The 20,211-nt window shown below is 35.1% G+C and overlaps 1 protein-coding gene across 5 annotated transcripts; it reads left to right on the forward strand.

The window, feature by feature from the left end:
* The first annotated feature begins 3,870 nt into the window (after positions 1-3,870).
* On the forward strand, positions 3,871-19,740 carry LOC113742158 (uncharacterized). 5 transcript variants are annotated; one of them, XM_072076404.1, is made up of 25 exons: positions 3,871-4,402; positions 5,729-5,896; positions 6,834-6,908; positions 7,781-7,859; positions 8,261-8,325; positions 8,491-8,580; positions 9,271-9,360; positions 9,500-9,586; positions 9,787-9,870; positions 10,267-10,386; positions 11,182-11,213; positions 11,309-11,441; positions 12,537-13,109; positions 13,896-14,440; positions 14,626-14,689; positions 14,791-14,893; positions 15,071-15,246; positions 16,386-16,511; positions 16,892-16,962; positions 17,184-17,249; positions 18,230-18,302; positions 18,840-18,959; positions 19,053-19,130; positions 19,233-19,283; positions 19,376-19,740. In XM_072076404.1, exons 1-25 carry the CDS (start codon positions 4,178-4,180, stop codon positions 19,484-19,486), a joined length of 3,405 nt encoding a protein of 1,134 aa, XP_071932505.1. In that variant the 5' UTR covers positions 3,871-4,177; the 3' UTR covers positions 19,487-19,740. The 5 variants fall into 5 exon arrangements, with proteins under 5 accessions (XP_071932505.1, XP_071932507.1, XP_071932511.1 ...); XM_072076406.1 differs by having other exon boundaries at positions 17,187-17,249; XM_072076410.1 differs by lacking the exon at positions 17,184-17,249.
* Positions 19,741-20,211: the final 471 nt, after the last annotated feature.

A 20,211-nucleotide genomic window follows, 5' to 3' on the forward strand; every position in this document is an offset into this window, starting at 1 on the left:
ACTACTGTAGGACTGAGTGACACTTGGCTTTGGGTTCTTGTGTTTGGCTTGGGACTGGGGATTGGGGAGTGGGGAATGGGTTTTCAATTGTTTTCTTCAGTTTTCTTGATCTTTTTTTGTTGGCAAATAGTTATTGGCTTTTATGTCATTATCCCTTTATTGTCAAATTATTATTCGAGTGGGGTAAGATTAATTTTTTATGTAGGGTTTCAATAATTTGAATTTGTTGTGACGAGATGATACATTTCTTCCTTTTTCTTTTTCAAAGGAAAGGAGAAAAAAATGCGACTATTGGCGTAAAGGGGGAAAATTAACAAATAAATATTATTAAAAACAATCAAATAGGTATAATGTACCTGAGTCCTACAACCTGAAGACCGTACAACCCCAACTGAAATAATGCTTTTTGAAATATTATTTGAAATAATTATTGTAGCATTTTTTTGTAATTTGATATATGTGAAGTAAAAAAGTGAATTGGAAAATGGGTTTATGATGCAAGCGAAATATTATGTAAAATAATTCAGCAATCCAAACACACTCCGTGATTTTATGCCTAGAAGCAAAGTGCTACTAATAGATTATGCATTCCCGTACATAGATACAAAGAGAAAAATCTGAAATATGCTAAAATAGATCATCATCATTTACCAAAAGAGGCAGTTAAAATAATCAAAGTCAAAAGATTGACAAAAACTGAAAGGAGAAAGCTGAGAAGAACTGTACTGATGCAATGAGCTTTGGATAGAAAAGGGATCTGGAATGGATTAGGAGGTAAGAGGGAAAGACTATGAATTCATTTGGATTGCTATTTTAAAGTGTTTTTGCAGAAAATATACTGCGGCGATTTGATGCATATAAAGTAAAGGATAATTAAAAAATATGTTTACGGGAAATGTAAAATTTTTCTTATAGAAAACAGCAATGCAAGCTAGAATTTGATGTCCTTGGACTTTCTGTGGTTCAATCTTAACGCTTTTGGAACCTTGAATATGAAGTTCACAAAGGGCTAAGTAGCAAGAATAGTACATGAATGCTGCTAAGTACCAAGGACTGAAGTCTTGGAGGGAAAACGAAGCTTCGCATAAAAATACAAAAATATCAAAGCATACGAACCAAACATTAATTAGTAATTAGTACGTTTGGATAGTGGATTATTTGGAATATTATTTGAAATAATTAATATAATATTTTGTATGATGTGATGCATGTAAGGTAAAAAAAAATATTGGAATATATATTGATGATGCAGGTAAATAATTTTTGGTTAAATAAATTGTAATTGAAAGGGCAAATCATGCAATTCGACAATCAAACTAGACTTGGTCGGCAAATTAATCGAATTAAATGCCAACATCATTTTGTGTTCAATAAAACTTCAAGTTTTGATCGAGTTTGACTTATTCCTATAAAATTTAAAAATTTATAAATAAAAAATTAAAACTATTCGACAGTGATTCGCTAAAAACTCATTTGAGGTCGGCCAAATAAATAAACAACCCAATCTTTTAAAATTTAAAACTCATAAGTAAAAGATTCAAACTCGATCATGCCTCGTTAAGAACTTATTTGAAGCGGACTTAACAGACAAACAAGTTAACCTTCAAAGCTTTTTTGCCTAACATGATGTAATTGCCTCTCGCAATTGAACTCAAAAATTTCATTTATTTGTGGGGATTCACTCATCCCCGTCTCTCTGTGGTTGTCTCTCCACATCTCTCTTGTTTTCTTCTTTCGCTATTTTCTAGAATTCATCACAAAGCCCAGTTTAATCCAATTTCTCCAGAAGCTCAAACAGTTCCCTCCTATCCTTGCCTCTTCATGTATTTGAGCCCAGCTGATGCTTCCAATTGATATCCAGAAATGGAGTGAAGGATGTTGACAGGCCATAAGACAGCAAGAGACTTCGAAATTCCAACAAAGCCCAGTGGAAAGGAAATATGATACTAATTGCTAAAACATGACTAGTTTTTTTCTTTTATATTCCCGCTCCAACTTATACTATATTAGCCGCAGACAGATTCCGCTAACGTTTGGATTGCTGTTCTCTACCCAAAAAAATAATAAAAAAATTTCACAAATACATTTTCGAATCACTTTTTTATTCCATATATATCAAATTGTTACGATATTTTTTTTTTTACAAAAGCTCTTAAAGATTCTAAGTAAGTATCAAACTATGCACCCAGATTTTGTAAACCGGAAAGCAATGTTAATATTGTCAAGTTTGCAACTAATGTCACTAAATGGATTTCTAGTGACGCAAATTGCACCTTGAACCTTAACACGCCCTCTGATTTCGGGCATGCCTTCCAAGTAAGATTGATACACATACACTCTGCAAGAAAAACTCAAAATCAGTCACATCAATTGCTTTTCTTAGTGGCTAGTTTGCGAGCTTGGGATATAAAAGAAAAGATAGAAAATGTTGCAACGGTTGTGTTTGGATTGTATTTTTCATGATTTTTTATAAAAAAAAAAATTACTGTAGCGATTTGATGTATGTAAGGGAAAAAGGTAATAGAAAAATGTGATCACGGAAAACGATGTAATTTTCCGATGAAAAACCGCAATCCAAACAAGAAATGTGATTTCGGGCATCCAAACAAGAAATGTGATTTCCGATGAAAAACCGCAATCCAAAAATGTGATTTCGGGCATGCCTTCCAAGTAAGATTGATACACATACACTCTCAATCCAAACAAGGATTTAAGTTATGAAAGAAAAAAGATAAGAGAAAACAAGTGTTATTTGAGAGTTTAAAAAAGAAATAGAAGGATTTTAGATACATACATCATTAAAATTTTATTCACTATACATTTAAGGACGGGAGTGATATTTTGGAAAATGTAATGAAGCGTTATTCAGCTTTCTTTCATTTTCTGCCCCCCAAGGTTTTTTAACATTGCTGTAGAATAGATTCTTACCTAATTTTTCGATTTTCATTCTTTTGTGTCCTTTACAAACTCTCAGACAGCAGCAACCACTTGCTTCTCTCAATTTCTCTTCTTTTCCCATCAAATCTCAACTCCCAAAATGGACTATAAAAGCAATGACATATGTTTGGATAGCAAGTTTTTTGGAAAGATTTTTTTATTACATCATAAATACATCTTCTTTTTTAATCTTCAAAGCACCAATGTAATAAGCTACCTATTAGAAGCGTTTTTGATAGTTTAAGTCCATAAACTTGAGATTGATTGACACATTTTATTACATTCTCTAGAAGAATTTGATCATATCTTGTCAATTTATAATGAAAGATTAGAAATGTTTTCGATAGTTTATAATTTATAAACTTGAGTTTGATTGACACATTCTATTATATTTTCTAGAAGAACTTGATCATATCTTTGTCAATTTATAATGAAAGATCACATTCAACCTAACTTAAGATGTATTTTAACACCATCGTCACTATTTTCTTTCTCCATGTAACATTGTGGAATGTAGAAATTTTGATTTTTTAAACAGCTTTCTTACGTATAATTTTTAAACAGTCGTAACTAGTTGGATCATTCAGTTTTTTAAAAACTAGTTTTTTAAATATTATAAAATTTTTTAAAAAGTACTCCAAAAGGTACTCTAAAAAGTAGTCTACATTTTTTTTATGTTTAAAAAATATCCCAAAATATATTTTAAAAATTCTACTATTCTTAAATATTTCCTAAAAAACAGCTAATCCCAACCGAAACATATGCAAGTCAATGTTTCATGGGGAAGGGAACAGGATGGATTGAATAGGATGAGTGAGAGGGAGTCTAAGCGAAAAATTAAGAATTCTAAACCTCGTACTTATTTAAAAAAAAAGTAAATGTTTTTTAAATAGAGAAAAATAAGGTAAATTGTCAGAAAATAAATGCGAACGAAAAGCGTAAAAACCAAAACAAGCCGACTGAATATCCTTCCCAGGCGCAGAGCCCAAAAGTCCACTCCCCACCACTTTTCCACTGAACAATCAACCAAACAGCCTCCAAACGGACTGCAATTACATTCACTGCGTATTACTAAACACCAAATCGTTGATCTGCACAATTTACGCACACGCACCACACACACTGAATACTCCAGCATCTTGATCACTTGCGAACTGGCAATCCGTCGGCGGCAACCGGATCCGATCTAGCTTCCACAGGGGATCCGCAATGCTGGATTATTTTGGGGCCCCGAATTGAGATGCAGTCGAACTCACTGCCATTCCCCTTGAGTCCATTCATACTATTCAATGGCGGCGAATTGAGCGAAGAAGGATTCGAATTATCTAGATTTTTGTTCTTGGGCTCGCTGCTCTTCTCCCAAGGAGGCAGCATGGATTTTTCCAAAGTCGGAGAGAAGTTTCTCAGCTCCGTCCGCTCTGCTCGATCCCTCGGCCTCCTCCCTTCCTCCTCCGATCGCCCCGAGGTATTTTTCCCACCTAGACCGAATATTCAATTGCTTATAATTACGAGATGTGTATATGTTTATACTCATATGATGTTCGTGTAGTTGATGGAATGGAGTTAGCTACTCTTTTCTGATTGTGCAATTTATGATGCTTTATAGGTTTAATTTTAAGTATTTAAATTTTCTTTGGATGGGCTATCAGGTTTGTTTTTTCGAAGTACAGGGTAGGCAGTGGTAGTATTGAGCAATTTTGGTGATTCTTTATTTTGTGTTGCAATGTATACTTGTTGAACGGATAAGCATTTGATTGATGTTTACTGTGCTGCGGAAGTGAGGAGATATAGTGATGAGTATCTTTCTAACTGAGCAACTTTCACATTTGTCTGTTGCTTATATATAAAAGTGGGTGTTAGGTTGACAATCACGTACTATGATTGTTTTGTAGGTCATTCTTTTTGTGTTTGGCTTACTTGGTTATGCTAGTACATGTGACAAATCTGTTTCCCTGCTGGTGAAAACCTATTTAATTGGTTATGCTAGACTGGGATGACAATGAGACTAAAAACGTTGGGATGTGGTTCATTTTAAGCATATGGAGATTAAGAATTAAGTGAGTTTCATTAGTTAGAATTCCCTTTAGAAACTTGAGCATTAGTTTGTGTTCCTACTAGTTTTCCCTGTGGATTTAAAGAAGTTAAATTGATTTGGACTTCCTGAGTATGAGTATATGTGTTTGCATGATTCTGATATTTTCCATCTTTGACATGATTAGGAATATGAATTGCAAGATGATGAAAAAGATCAGATAATGGAGTAGTAGGTTTATGCTGCCGTACGTGAAATTTATATTTGTTAGTGTCTCATGTGAAACCACCCATATACACATTATTTCTACTTGTTTGAAGAGATTAGTTTTTTTTTTTTTGGCGTAATGGAATGAAACAAAATTTTGCTAAATCTCAATAGAATGATTCATCATGGTCAACTGAAATTGAAAATCCCCGTCAGTTAAATCGACACCTATAGCAGTCTTGCTCTTCATGTGATGTAGTTTAGAGTTCTAGAAATGTGTATACAAATGAGCATGTCTATCTGCATCAGCATTGACATGTGCTTGTGTTTGTATCTATGGCCTAAGAACACCTTACTATTTAGACAATGAGTGTTGTTTTTCATCATTTTATGGTAGGGTCACTGTAGTTTTGATCTGGGAATGAAGGGTCCTCGACAGAAAGTACTGTGCCCGTTTCTTTTCTTTTTTTGTTTGTTGTTTTTTGGTTTTTGTTCTTTTTTGGCTCTTTATACGCATTGTATTTTACAAGTGTGGATTCGCATGGCTTATAGGTTCCTGAACGAGCTGCAGCAGCAGCTGTTGCTGCTCGAGTTCTTGCTTCACTTCCCCCGCACCAGAGATATAGTCTTGCATCTAGTTCTGAAGAATTGAGTTCAATCTATGGAAGTAAACCTGATGGTCAAGTTATTGAGGAACTTGAAGAAGAATTCTACGAAGAGGTAGATTCTGTTGTTTTAGCTAGATCTGAATTCTGTTATGTATCTTAGAAATTTAATCTGATGCAAGAGATATCCATCATTGTATTACATTTATCAATTTGATCTGGTTGACTTTTAGTTTGGCGTTGTGACATGGTTTTCTTTCTGTAGCAAAACAACAGTACAATAGGAGCTTATTTCTGTAGATCATTTAAAATTTTGGTAGATTAATAGTGTAGATGTGGATTACATGAAGGAAAAAGAGTCGTTTGGCTTGTAATTTGCTACAAATTTGAAATTCATTGCCGCAGGCCCTCAACATTTGTGGAGTACCAAACTGCTTCGTCTGTTGAATTGGTCTCTTTATGTGGATTTTTGTCAAAACGTCTTTTGAATCCTCTCTCTTTACTTGGAAAGATTTTGTCTATTGCTTGAATATTTGGTTTTCACCAGAATCAATTTTGAGTAGAAAGTAACTGTTGCTCCTCAGCCTCGAGTTACATCCTTCAGTTGTATTTTTTATGGACAATGTTAATGCTAATGAGAGGTAGGACCTACTGGACAACATGAATGGTAATGAAAGGTTGGACCTAACTGGCTTAAAGAAAATGAATGGCATGACTAACCAATGAATGAGGGATAACTCTATGTATGGAGAACAGGAAAGGTTCACTTCAATGTCAAAAAGTCATTGTTGCCTAATCCTTTTTCTTTACTGCACTGTTGAAAAGTGAAAGCAATTTCATAAATCACGTTGTATTCTGAAAATTGCCTTGGACATTCAAATTTGGCCGTGGTTTACATCAAAGACTGGTATTACTGGAGTTTAATTGTTCAAAGTGCCTAGAAATTTCTCATATTCCTTTTTCACGCTCAATGTTCCGAATATGATGCAATCGCATTTGTTCATCATGTTTAGCAATATGTTACTGACTGCACTTGTTCTTGTGGACGCTAGGAGTTTGATCCAGTAAGATATGTATTAGAGCATATTTCCTGTGAAGAGAATGAGCTTGCATATTTCGAGGAAAAGGTGACACCTGCATCTCTCTCACCATATTGAGCTTGTATTGCAATTTGCATTTCCTTCTTTCAAGAATTGATATGTTGAATGCTGACGAAAATACAGTTGTTCAAAGCATAACAATCATGATCACACAACAAAAATCATAATAATTGCATTGTTAGTTATCGTCATTATCATGACAGTGGTCGAGAATTACCTGATCCTTGAGTTCGTGCTTTGACTTGCCCTACTTTCCAATGCCATTAATATGATCATAACTTCTTTTGGGCCAGTTTCAAATTATTGTACTTACCATGTATTTAGTGGTGCATAGGGTAGAATTTTTGTTTATTAATTGGTTATGAGTCTAGTGTAAGTAGTGTGCCCTTGCGAGCGTTAAATGCAATGATGCTTAATGTTGGAACTTAGGTGTGTTTTACCTCTTTATGGAGTCCTGATTTTAACACCCTTGCTTCTTGGAAATATTATTCTTTTAGCTCTTGAAAAATGATACTTGTAGAGACGAACTGAATTGAGCCATCATATTATCTTAAAAAAGCAATAAGCCCAAATCGGCAGGGCATGGGAAGCTTCATTTCTGACAGAATGCTGACTAGCTAAGCTTGTTAATTTTATGAAACCCGTTTTAATGTACAATTTGAACAACAGACTGCTCAATGCCACTAATTTTAGCATATGGTCTTCTTGTGATTAAAAACTCTTTTGCAATCACTCTCGTTTATCACCATCTTTCTTGTCATTAGCTGCCCTTGTGTTTCTGGCCTTGTTGATGCTTTCTGGTTTTTAAACCACCGTTGCAGATGTGCTAACAATTTTTAGAATATCTGCATATCTTTATGTTGACTATTAACTTTTGTGTATGCTTTTCTTACGTATAGGCTGCTCTTAGATTAGCACAGTTGGATAGAATTTCTGAGCGTTTATCACGCCATGTAATGGAGCATCATGAAGAAATGGGTATGTTTATTCTTGCTTTCTGGATAATTATGAAAAGAAGTGGATAATTTGAGTGTGCTATTGTTGTATAGACTATAAGCTATGGCATTTTTAAGGTGCTTTCTTAATGCATGTTATTTGTGAGTATCAGAATCTATGCTTCTAACTTTAGTTAGGTTTATACAACCCATTCAATATCATTACCTGTAATTTTTTTCTCATGTTTATTTTTATCGTTGAAGATTCCATCTCATTACGCTATCTCCCCTTTTATTAATTTTCTTTGACAGTGGCATGGAACATCTGCTTCCTGACTCTTTGTGTGCTTTGTTTCCAGCCTTACCTGTTAAATACTTTACTTTGTACTTGCAAAATTTGTCCGCTAAATCTGATAGCTTAACATTGTGTGATGCATTTCCTAGTGAAGGGAATGAATTTGGTACGAGAATTGGAGAAAGATTTAAAGGTTGCAAATGTTATTTGCATGGTAAGCAGGTGATATTGTTGCCTTTAACTCTGTCTTATCTAAATAGCTCAGAATAGTGCAACATCTTGAAGTTGTTATGCATATAAGGTGCTTCTAGTCTGGGTTAGTAATGTGTTCTTGAATTTTATATCTTTCATGGTACTTTATCCTTTGTAATCCCTGCAGAATGGGCGAAGGCACCTTGTTTCATCAAGGAATGAGGTATCCAGAGATCTCATTGTTACCAAAAGTTCGAGGAAGAAACAAGCACTTCTGGTACCTCCTACATTTTAGTTTTGACACAATCAGTTGATCTCGTTCTTTCCTTTTACACACGGAGATACATGTAGAATGAGTTGATTTATTTGGCCAAGGTTTCTACTTTCTACTCTTTTTCTGTCAGTGTCCTTTATGAAATGCTTTTTTTTTTCCATTATTTTTTCAGGAGGTTTATTCTGTATCTATGATACAATTGTAACCATTTTCAGTTTCATCAAAAGGAATGTGTGATTTTCTGTATGTTTCTCCATGTTTATGCATTTTCTGTTGTTTTTGACAAGTGCATATCAAGTGCATGCATATGCACTTTTCACATGATTGCCTAGCAATTTTTCCTTATGCTTGTTTATTGGGAAATTAATTGTATGGTTGACTTGTGCGGTAGAAGTTGGTCTAGGATGTGAAATGTTCACATAAGGGGCATGTAATGAGCTTTACATGCATCAAAAAGATTTAATTTCTGAATTTCATGATTGAGACACGAAGCAAGTGGACATGCTTTTTCTTTGGATTTTTATCTCCTTTGCAACTAATGCTTACTAAGAGGTTGTTGCATTCTTATCCTTGTTGTTGCTATTGCATCTCTCTCTCTCTCTCTCTCTCTCTCTCTCTCTCTCTCTCTCTCTCTCAGTTCTCTCTGGCACATTTTGCACATGTGAAGCTTATAACTACAGCTGCTACCTGCAGGACATGCTTCCGATTGTGACTGAGCTTCGCCATGCATTAGACATGCAAGTTGTTCTTGAAACTCTTGTTGAGGAGGGGAACTTCTCTAAGGTGTCATTCCTGCTTCTAACACACTTTTGTGGTATCCTACCTTAGTTTTGAAGTAACTCTTTTTACTTCTTCTCAAGGAATGTGTCATTTTATCTAAATCCATCTAGAAAACTGCTGAATGTTTTACATGTGTGGACAGGCTTTCCAAGTGTTATCAGAGTATTTGCAACTTCTAGATAGTTTGTCAGAGCTTTCAGCTGTACAAGAGATGAGCCGTGGTGTTGAGGTGAATTGGCTAACTGCACTGGAACTCTTAGAAAATCCAGTCATGAACAGCTTGAGCCACAAATTTTTTTATTGGTTCAATTCGGAAAGTAGTTAAACATCTGCTTGCTTCCTTTCTTCTTTTTGCTAAGTACGGCTATATGATGTTCTTACGGTCAGCATTTCTCATGTATTTGTGATTTCTCTGCGAGTTTATTGCAGGTTTGGCTGGGAAAAACACTTCAAAAGCTGGATTCACTCCTAATAGAAGTTTGCCAGGACTTCAAAGAGGATTCCTATATCACTGTAAGTACCTCAGATTTGCTTATAAATGGAATATCAATTAAATTTTGTGTGCTATCGAGTACGTCAATCTTGTTCAAGGTTTTTTCATTCAGTTCAATTTCTTACTTTATAATTCTAACATCTTTATCTCTTCCATAAGTTATTTTCTCACTTTTCAAGTAGTATTTGTCATAGTTTAGTCTGTAAGTCAATTTCTTATTTTATGTTTCTCATAACTTGAACACTTGAGATTTGGAAACACTAGTTTTATGTTAAAATTGTGTTTGCTTTAATTAATTCTCATCCTTGGCTTATTTTCCTTTTCCATGTAATTTGATTGCTTGTAAGCTTGAGGCGGGCGCTGGGATTTCTTAATGCCCCATTATCTTTTTTTTTTTTTAATTTTTTTGGGTGCAGGTGCTTGATGCTTATGCTTTGATCGGGGATGTTGCTGGGCTTGCCGAGAAAATACAAAGCTTTTTTATGCAGGAGGTTATCTCTGAAACACATTCCGTATTGAAGACTATTGTGAAAGGGGTATATCCATGTGATTATAATTTTTAGATGGTGTTTTTTCTTTTTACATTTACATGGTGAACTTATGCATCTAAAATTACGTGCTCTGCTCATCATTCTAGATTGGAGTTGTATTAATATCAAAGCTACCATTTACATTGAAACAACCTTATATATGCCTACTTTGTATATGATGATGGAAATTCGGCCAACTGTTGTAAGCCTCCAGAACCAATGCATGCTATGCTACTCTCAACAACTCTGTACTATGAGTTAAATGCTGCTATGCTAGTTTAAAAAAAAAAAAAAAATTCTTGGTATTCTGAAAATTGTGATGCTATTCTTCATGATTCTTTTTAAGATTTGAATTGTCTGGAAATGAAAGAATTCTAGAAGAGGATAAGTTCAGTAAGGCTTGAGTTGTAGTCATACCTGTTGTCCTTTTTCGTCATTGCTTTCTCTCAAATCGCTGCTGTATCTATCTATCCGTCTATATATCTATCTATCTCTGTTGCTCCTTCCCTTTAATCTATCTCCATCTCTATCTCTTCCTCCTCTTTGATCTATCTCCATCTCTATCTCTTCCTCCTTCCCTTGTTAACTTTTGTGGGACTGTTTCTTCAACTAGGATTTCAATAAAGTTGATTGTGCTTTAATAGACACAAATGTGCATACACAGTTTTGACCGATGTCAGCATAGGAAACTTTGATAAAAGACCTTTGGATGCAAATGTATGTCATAAGCTCTTCTGAATTGCATCTAGTTTTTTGCCGATTGCTTTCTTACATCTGAATAACTGCTTTTGATTTTTTCAGGATCTAGACAATCACGATGCACAAAGTTCTAGGTACAAGTAACATTCCCTGCTAGCTCTTGTTTAATTCATATAGCTGCTGCATTGGTTGTGGATGTCTTTATAACAGTTACAATACTCATTTCCAGGCTTACCTACAGCGACCTATGTATGCAAATACCTGAATCCAAATTCAGGGAGTGTTTACTAGCAACACTAGCTGTCCTGTTCAAGTTGATGTGTTTGTATTATGATGTTTTGCGCTTCCAGCTGGAGGATGCGGTAAAGATTTCTAATTTCCCTTGAGTTATGTAATGAGTATTCTTGAGCTATTGCGTTTGACTTTCTCTGCCTTCTAGTCTTCAGTGCTCTATGCATATGTGCTGTCTCTTGTACAAGTCTAGAAATTCTCCTTTTGGTGACACAATATTTAGGGTTGCGGGTGGGAGTGGGGAATTTAGTTTGCAATCTATGTCAAGATGTGTTAATGGATGGTAAAGGTATGGAAGAACCAGAATGCACTTCAAATAGTTATCAGAAGCAGCAAAGGAAGCTATTAGGATTTAGCTCTTAAACTTCCAAAGCAGATTAAGAAACTATTTTTTTTTTCCAGAATTTATCCATCTTTTGTATTCAGTGACATCACTTCTCAGTGCATGTGATGAAAGCTATGTCGTGTGTATGAGGTTTTATAAATTTTCCTTCAGCGAGAACCTAACCTTTGATTTACTGTAATTGGTTACCATTACAACATATAAGACAAACTTCAGAGATTGTGTCCAATTATGTTTCCTTGCAGAATAACTGTTTGTACAAAATTTCTGACATCAGCATCATTAGAAACCTTTAAGTAATTTTGCTTCCAGAACTATTTCCAAATTTTTATTACCACCAGAATGCCTATCCCGACCAACAGTTCATCACCCTCTATAGGCCATGGCAAACCGAATTTCTTCTAGGTTCAATGTCAGTGCTTAATGATTTTCCTTTTTGGTTAGTATTCTATAAAAATGTATTTTTATGTTGTCTCAAGGACTTTCAGCTCATATATTTACTTATGAAATGCTTGTACTTTTGAAGTTGGATATGCACCTCTACATTTTGATGCTATTGAGTTGCAGTTACTTTGCTTACCTGTATTCTAAAGGATCTTTTTCAGTCTTTTGATCTTACATGCAGTTTTTAACCTCAGAAACTTATTTGCTATCGTGTTGTATCCCGGTTGTAGCTATATGAGTTTGTTTTGAGTGTGTAGGAGTTTCTTTAGTTCCAGTAGGAATGTATATTGTCAGAAGAGGACTTTGCATACCTCTGAAAGTCATGGCATCCTTCAGTACTGGATCATGATTTTTTTTTTTTTTTGGGTTTCTGTCTCAGGTTTCTGCACATAAAATGTCAATTTCGGAGCAGAAACCAGATGATGTTCATGGACTTTCAAGTGACTTTCATTATGGGGATCCAAAATCATCATGTTCTTCAGATTCCTTGAAATATGATGAGAAGCTTTCTACAACAAACGATGACACAGAAATTTTGTCCTCTGTTCAAGAGCCAGCAATTACTTCTCCGACTCTGCCTGATACTGATGGAAGCAATGGCTTCAGGCATGCAGATTATGCAAATAATGAAAGGGATGATGGAAGTGCAGCTTCGAGCAGTGGATCTCCGTGGTTTCAGCTACGGAAAGATGCTACAACCTTGGTTTCACATACCTTACGAAGAGGTCGGAGGAATCTTTGGCAGCTTGCAACAAGCCGTGTCGCAGTTTTGCTTTCTTCTTCAGCTGTTTGTTCTACTAGCACTTATCAATTTTTGAAAAATTATGAAGATTTGAACACCTTTGTCTTGTCTGGGGAAGCTTTCTGTGGGATTGAAGCAGTTGAGTTCAGGCAGAAAGTCAAAACTGTTTGTGAAAATTACTTTGTTTCTTTCCATCGGCAAAGCATACATGTAAGTTTGACTCAGTTATAAACTCAGTTATACCAATTCTAGGCATGGGTTGTGAAATTTTCAAAGGGTAGCTTACCAAAGAGCCACAATTTGACCCAGATTTGAGAAATATTCCTACTATAAACTAAGAGACCCGTCAAATTGAAATCTCCCCTAATATTTACTTGTGTCAAAGCTTGCGTAATCAATAGTTGTTCAATTTCCTTTTACTGAAATGGGCCACAAAGGATGTTTATTATAGATTTCTTTTGAGTCCAAGATTAAGATGATGGTGGATGTTGCATATGGTAATGGCAAAAATTCTCATTACTTGATTTATATAGGTATCTGCTTTGCTGTCCACTGAAGAGTCTGATATCCATTATCACTAATTGTTGTCAACTACAAAGTTTTTTCCTATGTTTCCAATCGTACATGCTTCTGTATTTGAAATTTTTTACATTCATAGTTTGTATTAGCATATACATGTATTGCATGCTAGTAGGGCCTGATAATCATAGAGGCATATGTGACAGAAACAGTAGTAACTGCAATTATCTATGAGCTGGTTATGCAAAACTCCTTTTAATCTTTTATCATCCAAAATATATTTGTCGTTGATATCTAAATCCGCAGTGGCTCAATATGGAACCATTTAAGTGCACCTCAAATATATGAATATTAGATTTTATCTTGTTTCTTTTGGAAAAGCACAGGTTGATTCGACTTTTTACAGAAAGTTCTTCCGCTTTTTGTTTTCCTCGTGTGTTTTTGCACGTGTTAAAAATTTTTCATTTTCTCTTGCAGGCTTTGAAAATGGTGATGGAAAAAGAGAATTGGTTGACAATGCCACCTGAAACTATACAAGTAGTAAGCTTTGCTGGCCTTTTCGGTGATGGAGCAGCTCTTATTGTTTCATCCAATAGGACTTCCAATGTTCAATTGCTACGTGCTAATAAATCAGTAAATGAAGGTGAAACTGGTTCAAAGAGGAGTGGATTTGAGAATTGGCTTAAAAGTGGAAATCCATTTTCTCCAGAACTAAGTAATAGTCCTAAGGAGTACTCTGACTCCTTTTTACCTAATGGATCATCAGTGCCTGGAGAAGCTGGAACCACTCTTGAAAAATCTTTCCTCAATAAAGCTACATCAAAAACTGCTGGTGGACAAAATTTTAATGGGAATGCAGCCTTCTCAGAAGACGAAAATGAAGACCTTCTTGCTGATTTTATTGATGAAGATAGTCAACTCCCAAGCCGGATTTCCAAGCCCAATCATTCAAGAAGCCATTCTTCGCATTGGAACGATGAAGAAATGAGAGCACAAACTGGATCATCACTTAGTCTTCTAAGGTGTTATATTTGATTCAATGTTTTATAACTTTCACAGTCATGGGCCCGTTAACCTTAATGTGGTTTACTAAATAGGTCACAAACTGGATCATCACTTAAGTCTTCTAAGGTTAATTGATTCTATTCAGTGTTATATAACTTACACATTCCTGGATATGTTAACCTTAATGTGGTTTACTAAATAGGTTGATGGATAAATATGCAAGACTAATGCAGAAGTTAGAGGTAGTCAATGTTGAGTTTTTCAAGGTATCTTCATGGTTCACATTTACATCTGCTGCTTGTTTCTTTTTGCTTTTCTTTACATTTTTTTGTTGGTACATTTATCGGAAATTTTTACTTGTTAACAGGGAATCTGCCAATTGTTTGGGATCTTTTTCCACTGTATATTTGAGAACTTCTGTCAGATGAATATTCACCATAGCGGAAAAGGCCTGAATGACTTCCTATCTCGTAAGTTTCTTCTAATGCTAGTTCCTCCATACTGTTATCAAAGAATTTTTATTCCTTTTTTGTTCTTTGGTGAGCATTTATGTCATTAAGTTTTATTCCCCATTTATTTTCAATCTCGCGCGTTTAAAGTGTCTGTGAGGCTTCTTCTTATGAGGACCTTCGTCTCTTATTCCTCAGAGAGGTTAAAAACCGCTTTGTCCAGAATAACACAAGAGTGTGATCAGTGGATAAAACCACAGCCTGCGTCAGCTTCCTCCTCTTCTCCCACGTCGCCCAATACTGCATTCAGTCTTTCAGATGTTATGCCAGCTAGTCCACCCAGTAGCTTGCCAAGCACCTCATTTAGTCTCAAGGTATTTTTGTAGATTCTGGAGTAAGCCTTGGTAGCATTTCATGTTCAACTAATTGGTTTCTCATATAGAAAAAATGATTTTTTTAAAGGTACGTGTGCTAGCTGTTTTATCTGCACTTTATTTAATTGAGTCACATTTGAGGTCATGGGACCGCAATTGGGGATTTAGAACCAATCTAGGCTGTGTAACCAGTAACATTTGTAAATGCTAAAAGCTTATGTTGATTGCTGTAAATTGAAATATCTGATGGGGTGTAAATGCTAAAAGTGTAGGTTGATTACTGTAAAGTGGATTATTTGATGTAATGGTGGGACCAATATTTAGTACTCCGTCCCATTAAAGTGTCATGCTTTCCATTTTGGTCTGTCCCAAACTGTGTGTCATTGCCAAAAATGATTGTAACTTTATCAATAATTTCCATTGCTTACCCATGTCTCACCTAACTAAAAAGTAAGTATTATTGGGACCAGAAAGTCTTCCATCAAGACATGCAACTTTGGTGTTCAGTTGATTGATATGCACACACCAACCATTTTGAAATGATTGCCTTGCATGTCTTCACGCTCTAATTCTAACTGGAGTAACATATGCCAACCAATAAATATGTGGACCCCGCTGTCATGTTTTGTCCATTCATTGTCCACCTTTTGTATTCAAATGAAGGGCAAAATGGAAAATGAAGATGAATTCTTCAAAAGTTGGGCCCTGTTGATAACAAGTTGGAGTCTTGAAAGGCATCAAACTTTTCGGGATGGAGGGAGTATAAAATTAAAGTTCACATTTTAGGTTTCAAGCATTTGTGTAACAGCACTTGATATCCCGTATGTATGTCTGTCCATGTTTGTGATACACATACCCAGAGACATAGGAAAAATTACTGTTTCTTTTGTGAAATTGTTGTGACATGGATATGATATTTAAGTCCTAGTTCAAACAAAAGACTTATACTCTAATCTGTTTGTTACATTGTTTTTCTAATCCTTCCTTTGTAGTTTCCTTTTTTCGCACTCATCAACATGCTATCACCATTGCATATCTCATCTTGCTGATAGTGGATGTACTGTTTTACTGCTTGTTTACTGACTGAGTGCAACATCTGATTAGACCTGTGCATAATTTATATTTTTATCATGATGCAGGAAAGATGTACAGCTGCTGACACTGTATCTCTTGTTGCTCATTTACTGCATAGATCAAAGACCCATCTTCAGTCAATGCTTCTGCAAAGAAATCCGGCAATTATCGAAGATTTCTATGCGCATCTGGTATTTACCCAACTACATTAAATTGATGTACTACATGATCAGAATCACACAAAAGGAACATGTTATTGTGCTTGACGTAATGAGAAATATATGTGTGTTAAGAGTTTGAGTTGTATACAACTGACTGCTATGAATAAATGGAGAAACTCATTGCTAGTAGTTGCAATGTCTGTATGAACTTTTTGCGCTTTTATCAGCTACATAAGCTGGAAAAAATTATGAGCTGGGTCTAACATAGATACTGATTTTTGTCAAAATTTACTTTTGGGTGGCTGGTAGTAGCCTTCCCTAATACCCAGAGTTGTTATCACCAACTTTTTGGTCACTTGAAAATTGTATGATGTGCATTGAAGAGGTTATGATTGGCTTTTCTCTTTCAGGTGGATGCTGTGCCAGACCTCACGCAGCATGTTCACAAAACAACTGCAAGACTACTACTACACATAAATGGGTGAGTCATAGGGTAGATATTGCTTGTGCAGTTAGCCCTTGTTAAAAAGTTACATTCTGAAGGACAAATGACATCAATATAACAGCTCCATCATTGTTTTTCAGTTGCTAGTGGCATTGCATCTATAATTATTGTCACTTCACGAACAGCCAATTAAACATATGAGAACTTTTACAAAATGAAATGGTCTCCAATGTGTGTGACTTTTTTAAGTGTTAAAGCAGGTATATTGATAGGATAACCAATGCCAAATGGGAGGTGAGAGAGCTTGGAATGGAGCACAACGGGTATGTCATTGTAGACTCATCTATCATGAAATTTGACACAAAGGCAAGATGGGGATGCATCAATCAGCATGAAGAATATTCGGGCCATAAATTATTCAATTGTCATGGTTATCATACCAATCTTCTTGTTTCAGTGAACTAAATAACAATAATCAAAATGACAGTAATTTAGTTTGTTTGTGCAATGTTGAAATTCTGATGCTATAACAATAACTTGGGAAAACACATATGTATTCAGTTGAATTTGTTTTATGCTTTGATTAACTATGACATGACAACTGGTGATTTCACATTTATAATGGCAGGAGTTTATGTATTGCTTAAAGAATTAGAATCTGTATAATTAAGTGCAGTGGGGGAAAATCGTGTAGATTCTGTATTATAAAAGAGAAATGTAGTTTAGTTGAGTCATTTTTTTCTTTTGAATTTTGTTGTTGTTTGGATAAGTCCTTCCATAGAAGGTCTAAGCTTTATCTTATCATGGTTAGCGTGTAAGATGCATACTTGAGCAAATGTCTAATTTTGTGAAGGGCTGGAGTAAAGATGATAGGTTGCTTCTCAATGTTTCACTTCTTGACATTCAACTTACAAAAGTCATCTGTAAAAGATAAAATGAGAAAAAAAAATGTAAAGTAAGAATTACCATATTCTTCCTACCAAGTTTAAAGTCGAACTTCTGAGTGAATAAATATCCATATGGTGCTTTTACATGATAAAATTATGGTATAGTTGCTTGTTAAAGGAGAGACTGGAAAGGATTAACCAGCAACTCAACTTGGCAAAGGTCTTGTTCCATGTGATACGTAACTAGTGATGAGGTAAATAAAGCTCTTTGCACCAATTTATCATAGAAATGAAATCGATAGGTGAATGGTATACATCTCCTCAACCCAAGTAGTCTTAGTTTGTTTCTAACATGCATGACATTTTGAATTCTGTGCTGAAAAAGATTTGACTGTTAACATGTCTTTTGCCTATAGTTATGTTGATTTACTGCTGGGAGAGTTTAAGCACTACACGACACGACTTGCCCATGGGGGCATCCGGAAGGAGGTAAGAGCTAGTTCAATGTAGTCAAATATTTGCACGCTTTTTGTTTAGCTACAGGATATTTGCAATATAGTATAGAGGATTTTTTTTTTTTTTTTTTTGTTGGCATTAGTTCTAATTGTATTATATTGTTACTTAGAACTTAAATGCGACTGCATCCTTCTTAGATCACTGTATTCTTTAGAAATTTCTCCTAGAAGTATTGGGGATAAAGATCAGATGAAGTGCATCCCTGCCAAGCATATTTGTGCAGCAGGAGTTTTTATTTATTTGATTCAATTATCAATAACTAATGTAATGAAATAAAATATCCTCTTTGTTCTATCTGGCTCTTCGTAAAACTCTGATGTCTACTTGATTTGTCTGTTTGGCTTGCCTCTGGCGGTTATCTGAAGTTTTGAATTGTATGGATGTATTTATGATTAGAGAACTAAATATCTAGGTTTTTTTTTTTTTTTTAAAAAAAAAAGTAACTAGTTTTCCTTGCATGAGAGAGAAACAAATAAATTGAATATATGTTAATAACCGTATAATACACAGGTTCAAGACCTTCTCTTAGAGTATGGAGTTGAAATTGTTGCTGAAGCTCTCATTGAAGGTCATTCAAGGGTGAAGAAGTGTACTAATGAGGGACGGGCACTAATGTCGCTGGATCTTCAGGTTTACTTTTAGCCTGATGCATATCTGGTGGACTTGAAGTTTTTAATCTTCTTGCCAATGAAGTGAAGTGTGGTGATCTTCATTTTGTTTCAGGTTTTGATTAATGGCTTAAAGCATATAGTCTCTTTTGATGTGAGGCCAAAACTGCAGATAGTCGAAGCTTTTATCAAGGCAAGTATAAGATGAAGATTTCTTGCGCTTGTATTTGTCACATATCATATTCTATAGGTTGCGGTTACTAAGTATTATCTTGTCCCTACACCCTTTGGACAGGCCTATTACCTTCCAGAAACTGAATATGTTCACTGGGCGCGTGCTCATCCGGTAAGAAGATTTTAACCCCCAAAGCTAAATAATGAACCTTTCTAAAGGTCTGCATACTTTTATGTCATGCCTTGGTTTTTTTGAACTTTTAGGAATACACGAAAAGTCAAATTGTCGGGCTAATCAACCTTGTTGCCACCATGAATGGCTGGAGGAGGAGGGCCAGATTAGAAGTGTTGGAAAGGATAGATTCACTGCCATGAGATTTCCATCATATGAATCCTCAAAGTTTCTTTCATCAGCTTACATTTTTTCCCTGTATAATTGATGTAAAGGTGGATTTATTTTTTTATTTCCATTCTTACTTCGAGGTTGATGGTGTATATTTTACATCAATTATAAGTGTAATATATCCTTTTCTAAAGGGGAATAGCGAGTGTAATTTTGAGCTGCGAGATGTGTACCTTGCCCTGCTGTTCCACTATTTATGGTCATGAATTTTGTCATTCAGAAGAAAGTGGCACTCATTCCTTCATAATTTTATCGATATTTTAAACTTGTTTATGGCAAATGCAGTTTATCAAATTCATGCTCGCATGACCACTTTAACCAAAAATGAAATTCTCTCCTGTGTTTTAAGGGATTAACATTGCTATGTTTATCTAGCAATTATCCATCTGCCATCAGGCGTAAGAGGGTAGGTAACACACACACACACACACACACACACACACACATATATATATATATATATATATATATATATATATATATGTGTATCATAATTGTTGAGAATTTTGAATACTTGTACTCAAATAATCCACTATCTTGGTTCTGCATGCATGAAAATATGTTCTACGCATGTTTGTCATAGATATTTAGTAGTAACTATTTTATTAGTTTGTTCCTTTGCCTTTAGAAATAATAAGAACTTCTTTTTTTGTAATTTTTGCGCAGGAATAATAAGAACTTAGCAATGCATCACTTT

The sequence above is a fragment of the Coffea arabica genome, chromosome 1c, assembly GCF_036785885.1.
Source record: "Coffea arabica cultivar ET-39 chromosome 1c, Coffea Arabica ET-39 HiFi, whole genome shotgun sequence".
NCBI lineage: Eukaryota > Viridiplantae > Streptophyta > Magnoliopsida > Gentianales > Rubiaceae > Coffea > Coffea arabica.

Excerpts from the sequence above, each read along its gene's own strand:
- LOC113742158 (XM_072076404.1), top strand. The coding sequence starts at position 4,178 with ATGCAGTCGAACTCACTGCCATTCCCCTTGAGTCCATTCATACTATTC. Across the intron at positions 9,871-10,266 it reads AAGAGGATTCCTATATCACT|GTGCTTGATGCTTATGCTTT; the intron begins GTAAGTACCTCA and ends TTTTGGGTGCAG. Across the intron at positions 11,214-11,308 it reads CACGATGCACAAAGTTCTAG|GCTTACCTACAGCGACCTAT; the intron begins GTACAAGTAACA and ends ACTCATTTCCAG.